The following is a 23,101-nucleotide window of genomic DNA, read 5'->3' as shown; positions in this document are numbered from 1 at the left end:
TGGAGCAATAATAACATGGCACTAAAAACAACTTTTAGCTAATCACTGGCAGCTAATGACTGAAATTAGCCATTTTGGCATTTCTTACATTGATGGATTCCACTGTTTCCAGAAGAAAATATGAGCCAGTATTTATCTTTAAAACAACCATGTTTACTCACAGATTCCTGCTTTTTCCTAAAAGAACAGATTAAAGCAATAGACTAAAGCACAAAAAATCTGTTCAAATTACCTGAATTCAAACACAGGCAATTACTAATAGGAATTGACTTTTCACTAGTTTTTTTTGGAAAAGAAAACCTTTCCAGTTTCTACAATTTTCTCTGTACACAGACTAGTATGACAGTGTGATACTAGTCCTGAATGTGATAGCAGAATTTATTTCATTCTTTTATTCTCATTCTCATTCTCTTTTCTCCTAAATTTATATTAACATATTCTAGCTGAAGTCCTCTGCAGTCTGAAAGAAGCTACAGTATTTGCAGAGCAGTATACAAAATTTCTTTCTTGGCCCCACACTCTTTGAAGTTTCATTACCAACACTGTGGTAGGACATGCAGATGATGGCCTGCGTTAAGAAAAAGTAGGCTGCATATTTTAATCAATAAATGCACCATCCACTTGGAACATAGCTCTTTGAAGAAAGGAGATATGCTGTAGATTTTTTTATTTCCTTTGGAGAGATTCAGGATTGTGAGCTGTTTGGAGATTTTTATGTTATTGTTATAGTTTGTAGACTCATAGAGCATGCTGAGTTGGAAGAGACCCACAAGGATCACTGAGACCAACACCCAAAAAAATCCACCATGTGCCTGAGAGGATTGTTCAAATTCTCCTTGACCTCTGTCAGGCTGGTGCTGTGACCACTTCCCTGGCAAGCCTGTTCCAGTGCCCAACCACCCTCTGGGGGAAGAACCTTTTCCTAAACCTCCTCTGACTCAGCTTCATGCTGCTTCCTTAAGTCTTTCACTGGCCTTGAGAGTGAAAAGATTGGTGTCTGCTCCTCTTCCCCTCATAAGGAAGCTGTAACTGCAGTGAGGTGTCCCCTCAGTCTCCTCCAGGCTGAACAGACCAAGTGACCTCAGTCACTCCTCACACGGCTTCCCCTCAGGACCCTTCACCACCTTTGTTATCCTCCTTTGGACACTCTCCCATAGTTTAATGTCCTTCTTACACTTTTAGTTACTGGTTTAAAACCACGACACACTGTGACACCCAAACTGCCCCAGCACTGGAGGTGAGGCTGCCCCAGCCCAGAGCAGAGCAGGACAATCCCCTCCCTGGTCCAGCTGGTGATGCTGGGCCTGATGCCCCCAGGACAGGGTTGGCCCTCCTGGCTGCCAGGGCACTGCTGGCTCCTGTTCAACTTGCCAGGGACCAGGACCCTCAGGACCCTTGTCACAGCACTGCTCTCCAGCACCTCATTCCCCAGTCTACACATGAAACTGGGGTTGCACCATCCAAGTACAGAATCCAGCACTTGTCCTTGTTAAATTTGTTAATCACTTGTTGGTGATCATTCTGCAAATCTGCCAGGATTAGCTGAGAAAATGATTCAGGCTAGTTTTAATCCAGGTTAGCTACTCAAGGCAATTCACAACACACCAGCACAAATATTGTGCCACCACCAAGGTGGTGCCTCAGGGAACTGGGTGGAGCTACTGCTTCTGATAGTGAAACTATTTGTCTTAGCCATGTGTTTTTAAATTGATTCATATAGTTATTAAAGGAGAAAAACAGGGGTTTCTGAGATCACTAAGGCTTAGTTTCTCATACTGGAAAACATCTCTGTTCTTCAGATTTCTGAATATTTCTTGTTCTAACATTAAAAGCTGGTTGGTATCTTCATCTAACACTACAATTTTATTGGTTCATTTACAAATTCTTCCAAGACAGATGTATTTTTTTAAATATATAAAGATTTGATTGGTACTACCTTTAATGATGGAAGCCCTTAAACAAATACAAAAAAATATACAAAACTTTAAAAAAAATCTAGACCATAAAGAAAACCCCAGAAAACCTTATTCCAATTATCAAGATGACCAAAAGAATAGTCCATGTCTATTCCTCTTCTAAATGTTCTAGTCCTAAGGCAAAAAAAGTTGCTGCCATTAATAACAATTATTGCATATATATCTGAGAACACATCTGTCTTCTGCTGCGCCCACCTTTTCCGAAATAACAGGGCCATCCTCTCTGTTGTATCTTCCTTCAGAGCATTACAGGCTGCCTGAGAATATTAGCTTGTCTTAATTACTGCTGCATTTACTTCCACATTACAGACCAGAGTTATCTGACCCAAGCATGGAACTCACATATTTTTACTAAGTTCATGTCAGCAAAATCTCATCTCTTTCTGCTTCTTAGAAGTAGTTCAGAAACAGATACAGCATCCTAAAGCATTTTTAGGCTTCCCTCATCCCCCACAGACATTGTAACATCTTTGTCTATGGATGATAGAGATAGTCACAAAGGAACCCACATCCTCAGGAAGTTTGGTCTCAATGTGACAATGCAGTATGCTGTATCTTCAAAATGGTAGGACTATTTCACAGCCTTTTCAAAGTAAAGTTATTACAAGCAAAGGCTCCTCGGCACTGTAAAACTTGAACCAGATACAAAATATTCTTTCCAATTGATAATAGCTCTGCAAGGTAGTGGTATCTTCATATATGCAGGCAATGAAATCCCGCCTTTTCACCTTGTTATTTAACAGAAGATATGCAGGACTTCCTTCACTGAGACAGTTAAATTAAAACTCTATCAGAATTTGTTTACAAACTGTTATTAAAAATGTCAGCTGAGATTATGGTAGCAAAAAGAGATTTTTAAAATAGAACATTATTTTTCAGTTTATTTAACTTGTGTTTATTCCACCATAATAATTTTCCCTTTCTTTGGACAAGTATATCTTTGAAATACAAAGAATTAAAAAAACCCCACAACTTTTAAATAAAAATATGACAAGAAATTCAGGGCTAAGCAAATACCCTAAATTACTTGGAAAAGCAAAGCAAAATAGAAAATAGATTTCTATTTCCTCATGGTTTTATAAGTGAAAAACAGTTTTCCCACAGACAATGATGAGATGTTTCCAAAATTTTCCTTCAGCTTTGGCAATAAATGATTCTTATATGGAAAGGCAAGAAAATATTTGCCTAAGACCTGATCAGATTAATCCCCACAAGAGCCATCTGCATCAGCTGCTTCCTTAAGGAATCACATTTTTTAGGAAATCACATTTGAAGGAAAAACTTGTGCATCAAGACCATTAAGGTCAGAAGAAGTGTATGCACTTGGCTAAAGATTGTGGGGAAGAAAACAAATTTATACAGGTCTCTTGTAAGAGTATTTCTGAACATATCCTATATGAATATAGGCAGGTGAACAGCACGCAACCATGACCTAACCAGAAACAGGACAGCCACAACAGCGTGGCACTACCCAACAGCAAGCAGAGATCATTACTAATTCTCTACTAAAGCAGAATTTAAATCTGGGGATCCAAAGTCCTTGTATCAACAGAAAACAATTTAACAGCTTTACTGCACATTGAGTAGGTAAGAGCATGACCCTGGTGTTTCACACCATTCTAGACAAAACTGGGTCCCTAAATTATCTGAGTTTCTTGTCATTCCTTATTACCCTACTCAGAAAATGTGCATGCAACTAGCTACATACACCTCACCATCAAAAGGAGTTCAGACATACAAAAACATTGATTATTGAGTAGGGATATTTATTCAAAGTTCATTTACTCAAAGACCAGCATTTTCAGAAATAATTCAGGAATAACATGAGATAATCAGTGCTGCTCTTGCTTCACTTGCTGCTACAGATGTGGCCTTGGAAACCATCATTCACTCTGAGCACTGGCAAGGTTCATTTTAAGCCTAAATCGCTGATTATTCTGCTGGTTTTGACTTAAATCACAGATTCACAGAAGGATACACAGAATATTCTGTGTTGAAAGAGTATTCTGTGAATCCTTTTGTGAAACAACAGCAGCAACTGAACCTCTGTTTGAGGCCTCCAGTCCCATTGCTGTAACCACGGTGATGCTTTTGGACAACCTTGGGCCAGGAACTTCAGGGACAGAGCTATACCACACCAGCTACAGGGGAGAGCCCTAACACGGTCTGAGTTACTTTTACTAGATACAAAATGACAGGTGACAGAGATATTTTGCCACAATAATGACTGTTTCTTTTTTTTTTTTTTTTTTCACACAATCGAACACAAAGAAGTTAAAATGTTATGCTTCTCTCACAATCCGTATGTGCTTTCAGCATCAGTGACCCTATGATATAAATACTTCAAGCACATTTGTTTTTCCTCCACTTCCATTTTAGAGGACAACTGATGCAAAAGTGCTAAGATTTCACACATGAGGAAAAAAAAAAAAATCAAGGCACAATGGCAGTAAAACCAATACGGATTCCACAATTCAGAAATTTAGTCTGTGTATAAACCCAAGAACAATTCCTGTGTGCCAAGAAAGGAGTCAAATTACTTGGCAGCCTCTTCTGATAAACTCTAGAAAATAAGCTTGAAATCAAAATAGAACTAAAAAGTTCTGCCTTGGAATAAAATGTGCTTAAGACTTTTCTTCAGTCATGCCTCCTGCATACTCCAAAAAGGCAAAACAGCCATTCCTCTCCCCTGCAACATTCAGCACCCATTTGATGTAAAACATTGATAAAATAGAAATAACTTCAGTGTACATTCACTTGGTTTTGATTTAACAAAGAAGAATTTGTATTGCAAGTATACTGCAATTTTATTAATTCCCATCTGTCTGTAAGACACACTGTACATCTTCCCTCATAAATTTAGACAGTGTGATTTCAAAACATGAATACCGTATCACCATATGTACTTTTACCCAACCTATACCAAACATTCTTTCAGCAATATGGCATAACCAAAACAGTCCATTCTATGTAGAAAACATAAAAATAAGCTCCACAGCTAGGCTCAATGCTGTCTCTGATTTTCTGGTTGAGTGAAGTTCTGCAGTAGAGTCATATAAAATAAAGCCAGGAGCTTTTTAAATAGTGAACAACGTCATACCTTACAGCATTTTTAAGGTACATTTTCCACTTTCTATCTGTCAAAATTTGCCAAAGATGTTTTCACAGGTAGAGAGGGGACATTTGGGACTTCTGGCACTTGAGAAACACTGCAAGGAACACGTGGGAACAAATACTGTTATTTCTTTTAAAAAAATGAGAGCACTGAAATAGTTTATTTTGACACTTAAATTGCCTTTCTTCAGAGTCAGCCAACCATTAAAATAGATGAAATGATTCACACCTCATGGTGCTACTGTTTCAGGCTTCTACGCACATGAACTATTCTTCATCATAGTGTCCATATTTAGGGGTTTTCTTCATAATCCCAGCAGAAATAATTTCTAAAACAGAGAACTAACTAGATATCTATGATTAAAAGGAATTGACAACATAATATTTTTTCAGGAGATGTAGCTTATATTATTGTATTTACTATTTATCTTTTAATACAAGCTTAAAATATTCCTGACACAGAACACTGCATGAATACATGCAATGATTTTCTCATTTTCTGTTACATTCAGGTTTTACCAACAGAATTCTGACAGTGGAGTTCTGCTGCTTCCCACCCTCACTGGCAATAATGCCACATTTGCAAAGTCAAGACAAATCCTTCAGTTCTGGAAAGATGATGAGTGGGGAATAAGGAAAATAACTTAAAAATACAATAAAAAAAGAATCATGTTCCAGGTAATTAAACTAATACCGAAAAATTAACTTGAAAGCACTTTTTAAAAATGGCTTTACAAAACTTAACAATTTAGTAACAGGATTTTTTTTTTTTTTTTGAAAGTACAGCTATTTTCAGCTTTCCCTCTCAGATCTACAGCTCAGTTGAGGTACTTGCAATACCAGCATGGATACAAGTCTTAAGTTTAACATTATTATTATTTTGTACTCACAGAGAAATAAAATTAACATAGAATAATGTTTAAATTAATAGCAGCAGCTGCAATACAGTAATAAATTGTCCGGACCTCCTTGCCAGATGAGTAATTCAAGCAGTTCCCAGTCACTTTTCGTATAAAAGAACATAAAATAAAAGGGGGGAGGGGGCATATTTTATAATCCAGGTTTATACACCCTAAAGAGGTCATTAAATTGAACAGCCCAAGAAATAAAAACTATAGTTTAATAATTGGGCTAACTTTTACTGTTGGAGGAGGAGGTCCCAAGACGTTCCCTAAAGGAAACAGAAAATGTATGCATACCCCTGGCATTGGAAAGGTTTTCATTACTCCCTAAACCAACTCCCAACTCCCTTCCAACATGGTATCATTTCCCACTCTTCTCCATTTTCCTTAACTGTTAGAAGGAATAATTCTATTCCTAATTTGAGAGACTTCATGGTTATTTTATCACAAAAGTTTAAAATCCCACAAAAACCCCCTAATTCAGAAGTCTAGCACAGTTATAAAATTGTGCAAGAAGGGGTGCAACCAATATTAAGTAACCCTGTAAGATCTTTTATCTATTTACTGCAGCTTGCTTCTAATGACTTTAGCTGCACATTTTATAAGACTATTATAATATAGCCTTCCCTATATAACAGATGGTTCTAAAAGTCATTTACAAATAAAAATCTGTGTCCTAAACATGCAACAAATGACAAGGCTTGTCTCCTTAATCTTGCACTTAATATAATCAGCACTAAACTGAAAACAGACTAGAATAAACTAGTTTCAGAAACCACAAGGAAAACCAGTTTAAAACTATTTTCTGTATGAAACAGAACATTTTCATAGCATAGGCAGGCCAAACATTTGTGTATCCCTCAACCAACACCTGTGCTATTACTGTTTCTAGAGCATAATATCTTTAAAAGTATGCACATACACAGTACTGTGAATTAATGAATACAGCACTCTTCATTTTAAACAAAAGAAAAACAAAGAGGCTCAATCAAGTTGTACAGTGGCAACAAATGCAAGCAAATTTCCAAATTCAGTGCTCATTCAATAAAAAGGAATTCCCAAAGAACACCTGAAGATCCTTCTCTGTATGTATTCTATACTAGGCCAAATATATGCTGTTGAGAGAACTATGTTTGATATTTAATCAACAATTAAGCTATAGACTTTGGACGGCTACCTATAATAGCAGAGACATGGACAAAGAACAATGATGCGTTACAGCCTTTAAATAGTAATCAAGATTTTAGTTAAACTTTAAATAGCAATTAGAAGAAAGTGTGGAACTCAGGCATTTTTTCTTCTAGTTATTTATTTATTTGGTGACAGTCACAGTCAACATTATGTGTTTTGAAATTAAAAAAAAATAGGAGTATTTGCTAAAGCTTAACTTTTCTTCTTTCATAGATGTTCAAGCCTACTTTCATGCCTGTATGTGACCTCCTCTTCATTTTCTCCTGAAGAAAAGTATGAGAAAATTCTTGTGTTTGGATGAGTCATCCAAGCTTTATCTTGCTTTATGTAGGATCCTGTAATTCTGCACTTTAAATACAGACTAATAAAGTCAGTACCCATGATTTAGAACAGTCAAAAGGCAATAGAGCAATCACCTGATTAGGTGAATCCTTAAGGTTTGGAACTAAACACTTGGGCATAGCTTTTTTGTGATCATATTTTTTAATCACATAAGTCTATTCTAAATATTAAATTATTCTTCAGTACATCTTAAAAATAAAACTTCATCATCTCCATTTCATATAGCCAGAAATGAAGAAAGATTTGTCTGAAGCCATAAAGTGATAGCAGTACATTAGGGTTCGACCCTCCTGCATACCATTTTTTTTTTATTCTCTGTACCATCTGAACAACACTATCCTAAAAAAAAAAAGAATGATGAAGTGACTATGGAATTAAAGAAACAATGCTGAACACTAATAACTTTCCAGTCTCCATCTGGTTTTAAACACAGAAAACACGAAGTATGTGACTGGCTACTTTCTGCAAAAGATATGACTTAGGTAAGTCATTCTACATGAACTGTAAAATAAAATTAAAGACAAGCATAATCAAAACCCCACTGTATGTGGCATCCAGATTGTTTTTCTTCTCATGTCTACCACCTTCTGCACCCTAGAACAAATGAAGCAGAGACTGAAAAGGAGGCACGTTTCACATGACACTGAAGAAATACATGTCCATCCAACAACAAAACTCACAGACAAATAAGGCCCCTCTCTCAATAGCTGTAACAGTAGCAGACAAACACCGAGAAAAAGCTAAGTCCATACCACATAAAGCACCTGCTATAGACTGAGACTATCCAACATAGTGAAATCTGAACAAAATTCACAAAATCACAATCTTCCAAATATTCCAACTCCTTTGCACATTAGGGGCCCAATCACTGACTTAAGCACACAGTCTTAAAACTCTGTTAGTAGGTAATGAACATAATGTTGCCAGTGAAGGATGCAGGTGATGCTCCACCTGCGCTCAGGCAGCTGTGGTGCAGGGCCAGGCACAGAGGTGCTCTCTAACGTGGGGCTGTTTGGACACTGCACTGCTGCAGGAGCATCACACACAGTAGGTATGGCTGGGGAACTGAGCACTACATTCAACCTTGTGTTTACATTGCTAACAGCTCATTAAAATAAGTTTATTACTAGCCAAGTCTGCCAATATAAACATCGTATTCTTGTTCTTAATCAATGCAATATACCAAGAAAAAAAGTATTTTTAATAAATTTGTTACCAGAAACATTCACTGCTTTTCAGAGTAACAGTTTAGAAGAAACCTTGGAAACAATATAGCATTCTTCCCCCCAAAACCCCCCCATATGCTTATGAGTTATAAAAATACACAGATTTAATTTTTTATACCTTTCATTGTGAAAAATTTTATTAGCAAATTTCCATCATTTTCATCTTTAAATCCGAAGTCAACTCTTCTGTGACGCTGATACAATTCCAGTCATATTCTGTAGATCACATACTAGCAAGAAATCATCAACTGATTGCTGTGGGGATTGGCTACTGAGGTAGCATTTTTCCTTCTTTTTAAATTAGGCAGCTTTTGTTATGGATTGCATTACTAGACAAAGAGTCAAATGCTTTGGCACTGCTCTGCCATTAGTTAGAATTGAAAATGTACTTTAAAAAACAGCTTCTAATGAACATTTGCACACATTCCAACTGAAACTGAGAATACTAATATTTGGAAAAGTGACCAGTTCCTGAATTTTTATTCCTGTACATATAAAGCAGGAAAAAAACCTCTGTTAATTTGACAGTGTAGGTGCATTTATGTTTCTCTTAAGTTGTTACAAAGATTGAACAGTTGAAGGATACTAATGACACATTCTGCAATCTGATCAACAGAGATGAAATATCGGGAGTGAACATGCCTCTTGTGAATATACACGCACAAAATCTCCATGCATCTCGTGCAGCAGTAAAAAGGCCTGAAGCTGAGCAAAATGTCCTTTTTGCTTTCTCAAACCAGAAGTGAAACACTTTAATCCTAGTGTAGAATAAAACAGAATACAAAAACACATAAAGCTGTCAGAAAAATAGAACTATCTTTTTCCAGCTAACTATACTGCTATATATAAATCCATCAGAGGGGAACAATGAACAAAAGACAATTCTGTTTCCTTAAGGATCATAATTTTTAACTCTGCAGTAGATGCTCTAAAATTACAGATCAAAAATAGAACATTTATAGAAAGATTTAGAAACTAAGAGAGAAATAACAGCAAATACAACAGGAAATACAACAAATAAGAAAAGGTTATTTCTCCAAGAACAGAGAATCATCTGGTCTTCCAATTACTTAGAAGGCAATGAATTTTAGATCAGATCCTGCTAACTGCTACATTTGTATCTCTTCCCAGTACTTTCTGGCTCAAATTAACACAACAGACTGTTCTTACTGATTCAAAATTATGTGTGGCAATAAATTCAGGAAAGTGAAACAAGTTTCATATTAAATATGAAATACTTAGAAAGTTCCTAAGGCTAAAATCCTGCTAAGGGATACCTTGTATCAGCCATAATGACCTGGAGACCCTGAATTAACAGAGCTCAGCCTTGTGATCTGCTCAATTAACACTCTTGGTACAAGGTTGGCATCTACTCAATTGATGAGATCTTTATGGACAGATGCCCTTATTAAAAGCATAGGAGTCACAGCTGTATCTCCAATCCACTTTTCATTAAGAGTAAAATTCCAGGGTCTTGATGGCAATGATCCATGTAGATGAACTTCTATTCATGTTCAAACTAGTGTTTGAATAAATATATATATATTTAATACACAGTTTACCTGTGAATATATATATATAGAGATATATATTCAAATATACAGTTTACCTGTCAGCTTTATTCAAAGAAAAGAAAGAAATGGCAAATTAGTTCCATTTTGGGTTTGGGTTTCTCGGGTTCTAAGGCATATGTATTCTGAGACACTTGAGCACTCTCCTGCTAATCATCTCTCCATTTCTCAGCCCACCATGCTTCCATTCCAGCATAGCCCAGCACTGCGCTCACGATTTCACTGCTGCACTGCCTAATTAACAGTTTTAAGAGCTCCTTCTTTCAAAAGCTGACACAACCATAGCAGAACAAGTAGAATATACTCAACATTTTACACCTCCAGTGTAATGTCAAACTTCAAGCTTAACACTAAAATCCTGAGGCTTGCACTGATCAAGTGAGTCAAAGGGCAAACACCAGCGCCTTTCTCCGGACAACTGCACTAAAGCAGCTTCAGCCCAGACAAAGCACCGCAGGAAGAGGATGGTAAGATTTACCAGAGCTGTTCACCACCACCACACAACTCAAAAGTTGAGTTCAGCATGTGCTGAAGTGATACAATTACACATGGCAAGGAAGCGGAGGTCTGGATTAGTTTTACACAGCCTACAGTGATCTATCTGCTTGTTTTAGACCAGATACCATTCGCCAACGCACCCCTAGATAACATGTATTAAATACTATCAAAGATAACTCAGTTCATACTGTAGGTAGGGCTTCTATGCAAAATCATAAATGCCCAAATGTATTTGAGCACCGTTAAGTTCTCCTTAAATTCAGCTGTCAACTTGGAACTATTCGGTAGGAATGTATTTATAGAAGGGTTTCTTATAGATCACCAAAGGTCAAATGCCATTAAGTGCTATCATCCATGTGTACATGCAGTACACATAAAAATGTCACTTCATTAAATTAGTGGATGACACAACTGGCAGAAAAGCAAATAATAAATATATATTAGCTTTACAAAGTAATCTGCATGATCTGAATGTGTCACAGAAATGCAACACAAAAACAGGTTTCTATAACCACTAATGTACTGTTACATGCCCAAAAAGTAACACTGTACCATATAAAGCTGTGACAATATCAAAATTTTTTTATCTTACCATAGGCAACTTAACAACAGGCTTTCAACAAGGTACAATGCGAGAAGGAGCACTCGGTCAATGCCTCAATGAGGTTGCAATAACCACATCCCTTTGTGGATGTCTTTGCTGACACCTATCATGGCACCGAGTACACAGTTCTATCATTCCTCTTTTCATCTCTTCATCAGACCAAAACCAGAAGAACCCCACCAAGTGCTGGCTGTGCATCTCATCTATGCTAATGAGCAGAAAGTCCTTCATGATTTTCTTTAATTCAGCAAAAAAAGAGTGTTATTAACCATGCCACATATTTTGGTCAGTTGATTGCTTTCTGGGATTTTTTTTTTTGCCTTCATAACTGCCTGTGACAACAAACTAAATGTAGAGGTCTCCATCTTGTAATGTCTCTGAACTGAGAATGCATAGGACTTCTTTTAAGATATGCTTTAATCAAACACAAATAATTATGCTCAACACAGACATTAATAACAAGTGTTAAGGCACACAAGATAGCAAAAATTACTGATAGAAAATGTATCAGTCTCTCTTGAGCCCAGAAGGGGGATGGGAGAAACATAATCAATCAATGTATTTGGCTTCATAGATTCTCTTGCTGAAGAAACAGATGGATGTGGTCAGCCATCCTGTGGTCAGGAAGGTACACAAAGAAAGTCTTTTCATTTAGAGCCACTGAATAAAATATCTCTTGATGACAGTGGAATTGCTATCTAGAGAAAGACAGCTTATTACCTCAGCTTCTCACGTCTTTCAAATTTACACCATGTGTTATAGATTAACAGCTACTTTTTCGCTTTTTACGGCTTCCCAAAAATAAAGCATGCACACAAAATACAGAATAGCAGCTGTTTATGACTTTTTACACTGTAAGGAAATGAATTCCATTTTGAATTCCATTCCACATTTTTAGTTTTGGTTATGTTATTTTTGGAGGATGAAATAGTGGCATTCCAGCTAGTCCTTTTAAGATGCTTTCCCTGACTCTCAGTTCATGTTGCTGTATTTCTACTTTTAACTGAAAACACATTTCCACTTTTGATAATTTACACTGAAAGTGAACTGTTTAGTAAACAAGTGTATTTTTCAATATGAATATGATGTTTTCATACTCAGACTATTTAGCAGCACACCAATGCAAAATTAATGTCAAGCTGTGTAAAGCAACAATACCAGAGACCAAAATAAAACACTTTTACAGGAAATCTGTAGCAAATTTCCTAAATAAGAATAATAAATAGATCATTATTTCATACACCAATATGTAGAGTGCACAAGCTATGAAATTTGATTGATTAGCATTATATTTTACTTGCTGCTAGCTTTTTAAACAATACTTACAGAGTGCAGAGAACAGTGATGACCTTTACTATAAAAACTATGCATTTACAATCCAGCTAACACTCTCCCATGGTTTGTTTTCTCAATGTATTACACGAAGCAGTCTACATTGCTAGCATATAAAACAAACAAACAAAAAAATCAAGTTCTAAGCAGCCCAGTCTCAATTTTGTAGCTAGGATTTCTCTTCAGAAACATAAACATATTTTACTGCATTCAATCTATGTCCAAGGCATGGGAGGTGAGAGAATAGAAAAATCATGCTGTTGAGTATAAAAGCAGAGTGTGAAAAAGTCTACTGGGGTTAAGTATTAACCCGATGCATTTTTCAGAACGACTGTACTATTTTTAACTGTTCGTTTTTGGCCACAGGTCAAAGTTTTCCTAGCAAAATACCAAAGTGAAAATGCTGGGAGCGAAGCCCAGAGGCAGCTCTCTTTGCTATGGCCTAAGCAAAAACTTATCTGAATCCAGTCAGATATGTAACACTATTTCCCACTCCCCTCCATTGACTATGGGTGTCATTATGCCTCTGAACATCTGAGGAGTAACACAGCACCACAGCCTCAGGAAGAACATTTTTCAGATGTTATAGGAAATTCCTATATTCTCCACACAGCACAGGCATACATTCTGTTCAGTCAGTTCCTGTAGTTTTGGCCAAACAGAACTGAGTCATTTGAAAGCACAAAAAAAGACACAGTGTAAGTGCAGCTCTTGGAAGGACTAGGATGTATTCCCCCTTTTTCTGCTCCTCATAACTGGGACACATTGGAAATCTTGTGGTGGACTGGAAATATAAGTTTTGAGGACCCTAAAGTTCAGTTAAAATACTAATAAATATAATACTAATAATGATAACAACATTGATAGCAGTAACGATAATAATCTGTCTCTTTCTATAGTTCAGATGGTTAAATGGAGAAATCTAACCTCTTCCACACTTCTTCCCGAGGGCACAGATTACTCACTGAAATAAACTGTATTTCATACACTCACACGGAAAAATAATATTTGAAAGAGGACAGAGACGAATCAATTTGCCCCAGTGAAAAATAAATGTGACCCTACTGGACCCCTCAGCTACATTTCTCCCTTAGGCGTGTCGCCTTTTCCTGAATTATTTCCACATCACACAGCAACCTCAGCTTCACCAGGGCACGTTTCACAGGGGATGAGCGCTGGGTGCCCGGCAGCGCACACAAAGGCAGGTACTTCGGGGACGGACACACTGTGATTACGAGGCGCAAAAGCGAACGGTGTGAACGATGCTGGGAGGGAAAACAGGCACCTTCCTCTCCCTGGATCGAATCGCACCAGGGACGTTTCTCACTTTCTCCCAAATAAGATGCAGCTAATCGGAGAGCGCTTGCTCTCCTCTCACAGCGCCGTGCCCGTCCCCTCGCTCAGTGCAGCCCTGGGGGCGAGGGCCGCTCCCGCCACCTCCCCGCTGCCGGTGGCCCGGCCGGGGGCGTGGAGACGATCCTTCGTCCTCCCCCAGGAAAGCACTTTCAGGACGCGGGAGCCCTTTCCTTCCTTCCCGTTCCCTCCCGCTCGCCCGAGGCGAGGGCAGCGCTCCCTTTGTTCCCCCGCCGAGCGCTCCCCCCGGGCGCGGCCGCCCCTCACCAGCAGGCTCTCCACGTTGACCGGGGAGCGCGGGTCGCGGATCATGGACTCCAGCTTCCTCTGGCGGCCCTCGAGCATCCCCGCCGCCGGCTCCAGCGCCTCGGCCGCCAGGGGAGCCGCCGACATCTTCCCCGCCGGCTGCTGGCTCATCCTCCGGCCCGCCTAGTGCCGGCCCGCGGAGGGCACTGCGCGGGGCCGCCCGGCGGGCCTAGCGCGGCAGCGAGCCCGGGAAGGGCGGGGGCGGCGAGGCGGGAGCGGAGGGCAGCGCCGCCGGTGGCCGCCGCCCGGGCATGAAGGGCGAGGGAAAACGGCCGCTGCTCCGCCCGGGCGCGGGGAGAGGGAGGGGAGATTGCTGGAAGGGAGGGACGGAGCGCTTCCCGCCGTGCCCCCGCCTCTCCCCGCTCAGGGCGTCCCTCGGCGGCCGCCGCCTCACTGCCCGCTCCGCTGGGACATCGCTCCGAGGGCGGGGGGAGGCGGAGAGCGAAGGGGGAGCGGCTGCGGCGGGGTCGGGCTCAGAGTGCGGCTCCTTCTGCAGCGCTCGCCGGCTGCTGGGGCGGGAGCCGCGATCCCCGCCGGCTTGGCTTTCCCTCGCCGCTCTCTCCGCGTTCCGCCCACCCCCGGCCCGGCCCGATCCGGCCTCCCGCTCCCCGGCCCCGCGCAGGCCGCCTCCCCTACCCACAAGGCCCCGCTGCGAGCGGGGCATTGTTCGGCGCTCGCTCGGCGCCCGGCTGCAGCCCTGCGCCCGGCGGGGCCGTGCCGGGCCTGGGCAAGGCAGCCGCTCAGAGACAGGGCTGTGTGCGTTTTGGCACATGAGACCTCACCCTGCCCCCATGGCGTCAAACACACGGGAAAAAAAATGAAAAACATTTGAGAAGGTGGGCGAGCAGCGTTTCAGATAGAGCAGCAGTTCTCACGGCATGAATCAGGGATTTATGGAATGGTTGCAGTTCAAAAGGACCTAAAATATCATGTAATTCCAAGCCCCCTGCCATGGGCAGTGACACCTTTCACTCAGCCAGACTGATCAGAGATCCATCCAGCCTGGCCGTCCCACGTCGGGGATGGAGCATCCACAATTTTCGTGGGCAATGTATTCCAGTGCCTCACCACCCCCGTGGTAAAGATTCCCCACCCCCCTGTATCTAATCTAAACCTACACTCCTTGAATTTGAAACTATTTCCCCTTGTTTTGTCTCTACTTGCTCTTGTCAATAGTCTTACCCTAGCCTTTCTATAAGTTCTCTTCAGGTATTTAAAGGCCCCACAATAAGATCACCCCAAAGCCTTCTCCTTTCCAGGCCCAACGATGCAAATTCTCTCATAGGAGAGGTACTCCATCCCTCTCCTGTGTGTATATCCTACATGTATGAGAGGGGAGATGGAGAACCAGGCAGTGAGGAGCTGTACTGGGGAAGGCGCAGGCCAGCCTCATGGGCCCTGAGGAAGGTGAGCTTCCACACTGTGCTGGAGATGGATACAGCCACCTTGCCACACTCGCTGGCCCTTTGAGGAGACAGGATGCTGTTTATCACACCCAGGCAAGAGAGGCTACAGCAGGGAGGGTGTCCCTGATGAGCTGTGGCTGCAGGGATGGAGGTGGGGAGCTGGATGGTGGGGATGCCCCATGGAATGCCATGTGAGGTTGTGGCCAAACAGACCTGAGATGTGGTTGCTGGGCAGAACAACAGAGACTGTGGAAGTGTCATTTGCTCAGGTGGCGGGACCTCAGGGAGGAAAGGTTGACATTTTACTGTGTTGACTTTCAGCTGATAGCTGGATGGCAGTGAACTGATGTCAGAAAAGTGGCCCAATATTTTAACTTTAAAGGAAGACGAGTCAGAGAAGTAAATATGTGAGTCACTTGCATGGCTTTGAACGAGATCACTCTCAGTGACATTCTGAGTCAGGGCCCTGATGCTGAACAACTCCCAACTTGAGGGAACGTCTGCTCTGAATATCCACCCAAACCCCATAACTGGATTCTGCTTTTACAGTCTACTGAATAAAAATCCTCAAATCTGAGAGAAACATGCACACACATGAATATTTTGAAAAGTCAAATTGGGCGTTATCACTCACGCTTTACAGTGAACCACATTGAGCTTGTGAGTTTCCTGAAGGAATTGGTGAAATCTGTTTGGGAGAGGCACTGATTATTTATATCTTAGGACTACTTCATCTAAAAAATAGATTAGGATCTGCTTAACTGCAGCACCACCTTCAAAAAAAAAAAAAAATCACATCATCTCCTTGAGCAGTTTACTTTGCTAGAAGATAAAAGAAGTAAGTGTGACAATGAGTTTGGTTGCTACTAGGATTATATGTGGGTACGAGCTGGATCATGAAGTTACAAAGCCTTGCAAAACAACAGTTCAAAACTCTAAATTACCTAAAATAAACATGATTTCTTCATTTATAGATTATTCATTGCCTACTTTTTATAAGTGGCACAACAAAACAAATCCTTTAAAAAGCAATGTTTTGGCTTTTTTAAAGGATTTAAAATAGGTTTGGACAACAGACCAAACATGAGAAGTGTGTCTCTAGTGATCCATAAGGAGCTTGTGCTAAGTTCTGTTACTGTAAACAGCAATTTTGGGGGTGATTTCAATAAGCTCGGAACTGGGCACCAGGTAATGTGATGATCTAAGCTTTTAGTTTCCTCTTGGCTATAGGCAAGGTGCTTCTCTTCAGTGTTTTTAATCTATAAGCTTTATAAAAACTGATCTTTAGCTTTTGTGATTTAATGACGTTTAGGGTGGTCTCTAAACAAAGGTAACAAAGAAAATCTTAAATAAGCATAACAGTCCTTTTTACATAGGAAAAAAAAATGTGATTGTGACTTCAAAAGCAAGTGTGTGGAAACAGTGCCTTCTTGAAATTCTTGCCCAATAGATCTAGTCTTCCACCCTTTGGGACATATCTGTTTACTGACTAAACAAGTTTTACTCTATTATAGGGACAAATTGACAATGGTAGTCAGCTGAATTCCTTTGTACGACACCAATCCTCAACAAAATCAGCAGCATAAGATTTATTGCTGGTTATAAGTGGCTAAGTGACAAAAATAGTACTCAGAAAGTCAGATCCCTATCTCAGTGTTTGCAAAAAAACTGTTTTAACATGCCCTAGAGGAAAAATAACACCACCTTCTGTGGTCTTTTTACAGTTCTACCTTTTCTGTCTTTAGTGGTGTAAATCTCTCAGGGTGTCACCTATTCCTTCAATGACCATCTAAGGAAGAACTGTTCCTACTCACTCTGTGTATGCTAGTTTTGAAGTCCCATGCAGTGAAATGTCAAATGCTATTTACCATGTTTTGTAAGGCAAAGTCCAAGCCTTCCAGCATACCTGCTGTAACTTTAAGTCTGAGTCCACTGTTGGATGGTTCATCTGTCTGTCTGTTCCCTAAAATGCTGCTGAACTCTTTAGTTATATGCAGTCCAAATATGCTTTAGGTGTCCTGAGGCAGTAGGGAATTTGCTGTTGACCATTTTGGCTACATTTATACGAGCAGATTTGTAAGAAGCTGGTAAATGTGGCTTATTAGTTGAAAGTCATCAGCTTCAGGTTGTTCTGTTAGGGTATTCCATAGGGCTTAAGCCTGTTCAGGGAAAAGAGGGATTTAGCTTTGAACCTCCAGCATGCTTTCACTACTATTGCAAAAGAAGCAAAAAGAGACAAACTACCCGTGTGCACATTTGTTTTAGGAGAAGGGGCTGTGCTTTTAGGACTTGCTGCTTGCTAAGTAAGGCTTTTGCAAATCCTCTTTTCAGGCTCCCACTCTGCAAATGTTTGAAGAACATAAGAGCATTGCTGACAGGGGAGTTGATTCTCCTAATAGCTAGGGTCTCTAAAATTTAGGTTTAGCATCTTGTGGATCTAGTCCATTTTAGTGTTTTGCATATGGGAGAACAGATAGAAGAGCTAAATGAGTTGCCAGTGATACCATGGAGTATCTCTGTCCAGTGACATGAATTGACTCTATCCCAAATAAAAATCAAATTGTGACAACAGAGTAAGAAAGACAAAACACTTGTTAATAGTCCAAGCAATTACAGTCTTTGAAAGCTGCCAAAATTAAACCATGTCAGACTGCTACAGGCAAAGGTGCATAACTAACGTCACTCAGGATGCTGCACTGATGTGGATCAGAGTTGTTGTGATGGAAATAGGACAGAAATAATTTTTTAGATAATGAGGCCTTGAGACTTTGGAGGGTGTAGCTAATCATCATTCTACCTCCAGAAAATAATGTAGATTTATGCCATTGGTACAGGGGTTTCTTTACTTTTAGATTCATAAATACAAAATAGGGGTGAAAAGGAGCATAAGTTTATTGTGGGTTTTGTTTTTTTTATTTTCCTTTCTCACATGCTAGTGAGAAATCCGCCTAAGGGTTAATAAATTATTTTTTCTGGATTAAAAATAAACTTCTTCATTTTGGGTAAATGAAGAGACAGAAAGAAACAATACAATTTGTGTATATAGGAGTTATGTTTTTGAAGGACTTGCAAAGTCAGCCACAATCTTTATCACTGATATACTGATTCCAGTGTTGTCTTGGGACAAATAGTACAGTTATGTAACGTCCACAAAAAAAAACAACCAACATTGTTTAACATTCTTTCATTTAATTCATCTCTTGCATTGTAACTAGAGGCTTTAAATACAAGCAGCTTTTCAAACACCATGCATTTCCAAACCAGCCTCAGTAAGACTGACACTACCACATCAATTGCTAGCACAGGCCAGCTATAAAATTACAAAACCACTCAGCCATCTGTATAATTAAATCCAAACCAAAGTAATCAAGCAAATGTTAAAGAAAATGTCTTCATCTGGTAAGCTTTGTAGGTAAAGGCCTATATCTACTATTCTGCTTTGGAAGGGATGTACCTTTGTCTCTGAAGGTGTGCCAGGTAGCTGCTTCCCATTTTTTCAAACAGCATATATAGCTGATAAATACAGAACTTTTAGTTGGTACTGTCTGTTGCTGTCTTAAAGTCAGTATCTTAAGCACAAATACCAGAGAACCAAGAAAAGGAGGTGTGAATCAAAAGTGGCTGCATAATGCCTGGGTGTGTCTGATAACGCAGGACTTGGTCTCTGCCTGACTCTTAATTGCTTACATAATTCTCCCCAGCTAAAAAACATTGCTTGTGTTAATAAGGTAGTTTCATAGTTTCTTGGATGCATTGGGAAGACAGAAGTGAAGCTGTGAATCTAGGTTAATTGAAATGCTTATGTGATGGTGATGTGCCAGATTCTCTGCTCTAAGTCTCAGGAGAAAACTTGAAGTAAGTGTAGCTTGAAGAGTAAGGACAAAGTGACCTCAAGTTTTCCTTTGCTGCTTTGTGCGTTTAGGTGAAGCTTAGGGCTCTGTGGCACATAGGTGTAAGTCACAGCAGTTTGAAAGACTGCTGTGATTTATGAAATCCTTGCTGTTATGCTGTCAGTAGGCTTACAATATACCTCACAGTACCTTGGAGCAGAGGAGGGTTTCTACTACACTTCTTTCTGCTGTGAGCATAATCTCCAACACTTCCCTCACATGACACATCGTAAAGGTTGAAATACTGGAAATATGCAGGAGTAAAACGCTGCTGGTCCTTTGGAAGTGCTGGCCAGAACTTCTCAAAGCTGTCTCTGCCTCCTTTTAATTCGACAAGGGGACTAGGGATTGATTCAGACCTGTCGCTTGCATGCCTTTAACAATCTCTTCCAGTGAACACATACTTGTAAGAACAAAAGCATTTCTGACAATTTATTCTGTATTTAAGATCAAACATTTAAACATTAGCTTCTTCAAATGGAACACAAAGTCCAGAATTGGGGAAATAGGCTCCTTATAGAAAATCTGAGGAGAATCAGACATGATAGAAAGAGGGCCTAACTGGATACTGAATGGGAATTATGAGAAATGTGGCCAAAGCCCCATGTTTTCCTAGATGAGACATAATCTGAATCAGCATGTTCATCTTGATCTGATTCAGAATTCTTTAGCAGAACAAGAACCTGTGTATATGTTCTCCTTTCTCCATACTGTGGCAATTCATGTTGCACCTCCAAATAAAGTTCCTAGACACAATCTTGCAGGCTGCTGTATGGTTTTGCAGAAAATTGCATTAATAACAAATGGGATGCCAGGAAGAAAAGGCTCTGTAGCCTTTCAGTGAGAACACTCAGCAGGATGCAGGCAGAGAGGTAGGTAGCAAACGTAGTGACCTTCACAGTTAGACAACTATTGAGTATTTTTTGGTCATCTTGGATTTTGGTTTAAGAACCACTGTAGGGACCTGATCAGTCCTTTTGATCTGGTCTTTTGCTATAAGTATGCAAGAACTGGCTTGGAAAATGACAGTAAAACCCCAGGCACTGAATGCTCCCTGCAATTAGGGGGAAATGCCAGTAGATGATTTGGATAGAACAAGCTAAAAAAAGATGATTAGTGCAGAAGTTCTGTGTGTGTCTCTGAATACCCACATTATGTGTCTCTGCATTAGCACTGTCATTCCTGTGGTCTGCTTTTCATCAAGACTTAGCTACTGTTAATTGTAGAGAAACCAAGTCAGTCCAGCTGATACCAGGGTATAAACAACTACAGCTGCTGCTATGCTTGCTCCTCTCTGGGAACTTGCAGGGGCTGTTAGATACAAATGAGAACATGAGTGCATGAGTGAAGACATAGCTTTGCTTATAAAGTTTTACAGTCTTTGAGAAATGACATAATTTTGTATTTAAACAACATCAGAATCAGGGAGGGAGAGGAGGGAGGGAGGGAGGGAGGGAGGGAGGGAAGGAAGGAAGTGGTGGAAGGAAGTGGCAGAAGGAAGGAAGTGGCAGAAGGAAGGAAGGAAGTGGCGGAAGGAAGTGGCGGAAGGAAGGGAGGAAGGGAGGAAGGGAAGAGATCTGTTACTGTATACAACTATCCTATCCAACATGGATAATATTTTTAACTACTGTTATTTCTAGACTTGACTGTCAGATAGTAAATAGGATGACTGTGTGTAGTGGCTGGCATAGATATGATCTCAATTTTGCCCCAATCTTTGGTGATGGGGGACAATATTAAAATGAAACACTATATGGATATAAAAAACCAAGGTATTAGAAGAGGTAAATGCAAACAAATTGGAAGAAAACTTTGAAGATTTTGATATGAGAAAGCTGAAGCTAGTGGCAATTATTAGGGGATGTTTTTATGTAGATTCTTTATAGGAGAATAAAACTTTCTGAAGGGTATCATGCTGTTCCCAAACTAAAAAGAACTCACTTCATGTAGGATAGCAATGCCTTATGGGGTGAAATGGGGAGGCAGGTATTAGTTGAATCCTTGAAGATTTGGATTGGTAGGAACTACAGGGACCAGTGCTGGTCCTTCTTGTTTAACTTTTTGAAATTGTAACCTTTTTGTTTACCAGCATGAAATCCAGGACTGTGCTCCTAATGCTGGCTGTTTGCAGAAGACAACATCAATAGAGAGCTGAGAGTTGGGATACTGCTCAGGATCAGCTCAATGATGGGAATGATAGAAACAGGACATTATTAAATAGTACAGTCTATATAGGCAGCACCCTTGGGGACTAGTAGGAGATTCTGATGCAATGTGGAACTTACCACTTGGAAATTGCTGAGAAGTACATCAGGCTTATGTTAGCTAATGAAAATGTGGAATTAAAAAGTATAAATGGTATTGTAAAATTTAACAAAAATACTCAAGTGAGATAGGATAGTGCAAGATCAAGTGAAAACACTGGGACTTAAATAGTTCTATTTATCTGATTGAAGAAGAGGAACTGAAAATGGAAATTTGGCAGAGATAAAGGAACAAAACATCCTGTTTTATGTGAGGTGGCTTGAATAACCCAGTTTTCTAGATCCAGCAGAGAAGTGAATGAGAATATGGTGCCTGAAGATACACCAAAGACAGCAACCGAGGAGTTTAAGAGCTGTACATTACAGAACAATTCTGGCAGAAGAGCATGTGCGAGTAAACTGGCCACGAATAAGCTTGGATGGGTAATAAGACTGTTTCTAGACATTCACAATGCAGGGTAAGTACAACCTTCATCCAAGTAAAGGCAACCAGATAATACCTACCTGCAGTGTATCGATGCACTTTGAAAAGGCTGTAAGATATGGTGTCTGGCACCACAGGGACTGGAGTCAGGAGCTCTCAATGTCATTTTCAGTTCTTATGTGGCTGCTTTGTAAGAAGTGTAGGGTAGTCTGGATGAAAGTTATCAAACTATTCCATGATCAGTTAAAGACTTGGTGGAAGTTGCATTTTGTTTAAGAACTGCAGTGAATGTAATAAAAATCATCACAGTTTGGACATAACCAAACTGGCTGCTTTTCCTTGCTGAAGGAAAATAACCTGAAGGTTATTTCTTTGCGTGAACCATTAAATGTTATGTTTTAATCAAATGCAGAATATTTGTTTTGGACGCTTGAAAGAATGTCATAGCATGGATATACTTAAGATGAGGAAATCCTACTTTTGTCCAAGGAACTTGAAACAGAATTCTACTTCTTAGAAAGCTGTCCAAGGACTTGGTATCCATGAAGCAGGACAAAGGGGAAATTCTTCCTCACATTGAAGCTGCTGTCCTGTACAAAGGCACCAAGTTTGTTGGGTCAGCAAGGGGGAACATGAGAATCACAGCTTCCTTCTCTGGGAACCAGCCTGCTCCTTTGGGAGGTGTGTCCCCATCTCTTGCAA

At 40.1% G+C, this 23,101-nt stretch overlaps 1 protein-coding gene across 5 annotated transcripts in view; it reads right to left on the bottom strand.

The window, feature by feature from the left end:
* The window catches only part of ROCK2 (Rho associated coiled-coil containing protein kinase 2), a 94,491-nt gene extending 79,511 nt beyond the window's left edge, over positions 1–14,980 (bottom strand). For 3 of the 5 annotated variants that reach the window (XM_023922597.2, XM_023922600.2, XM_086875854.1), the window contains exon 1: positions 14,377–14,708. In XM_023922597.2, the coding sequence (XP_023778365.1) occupies positions 14,377–14,526 (150 nt within the window). In that variant the 5' untranslated portion in view covers positions 14,527–14,708. Of the gene's footprint in view, positions 1–14,376 lie in introns of all 5 variants that reach the window. The other 2 variants (XM_023922599.2, XM_086875853.1) reach the window with 1 other exon arrangement.
* Between the last annotated feature and the right edge of the window lie 8,121 nt (positions 14,981–23,101).

Source organism: Cyanistes caeruleus, chromosome 2 (genome assembly GCF_971803275.1).
Source record: "Cyanistes caeruleus chromosome 2, bCyaCae1.hap1.1, whole genome shotgun sequence".
NCBI classification, from domain to species: Eukaryota; Metazoa; Chordata; class Aves; order Passeriformes; family Paridae; genus Cyanistes; species Cyanistes caeruleus.
This window is presented reverse-complemented; position numbering and strand designations above follow the sequence as displayed.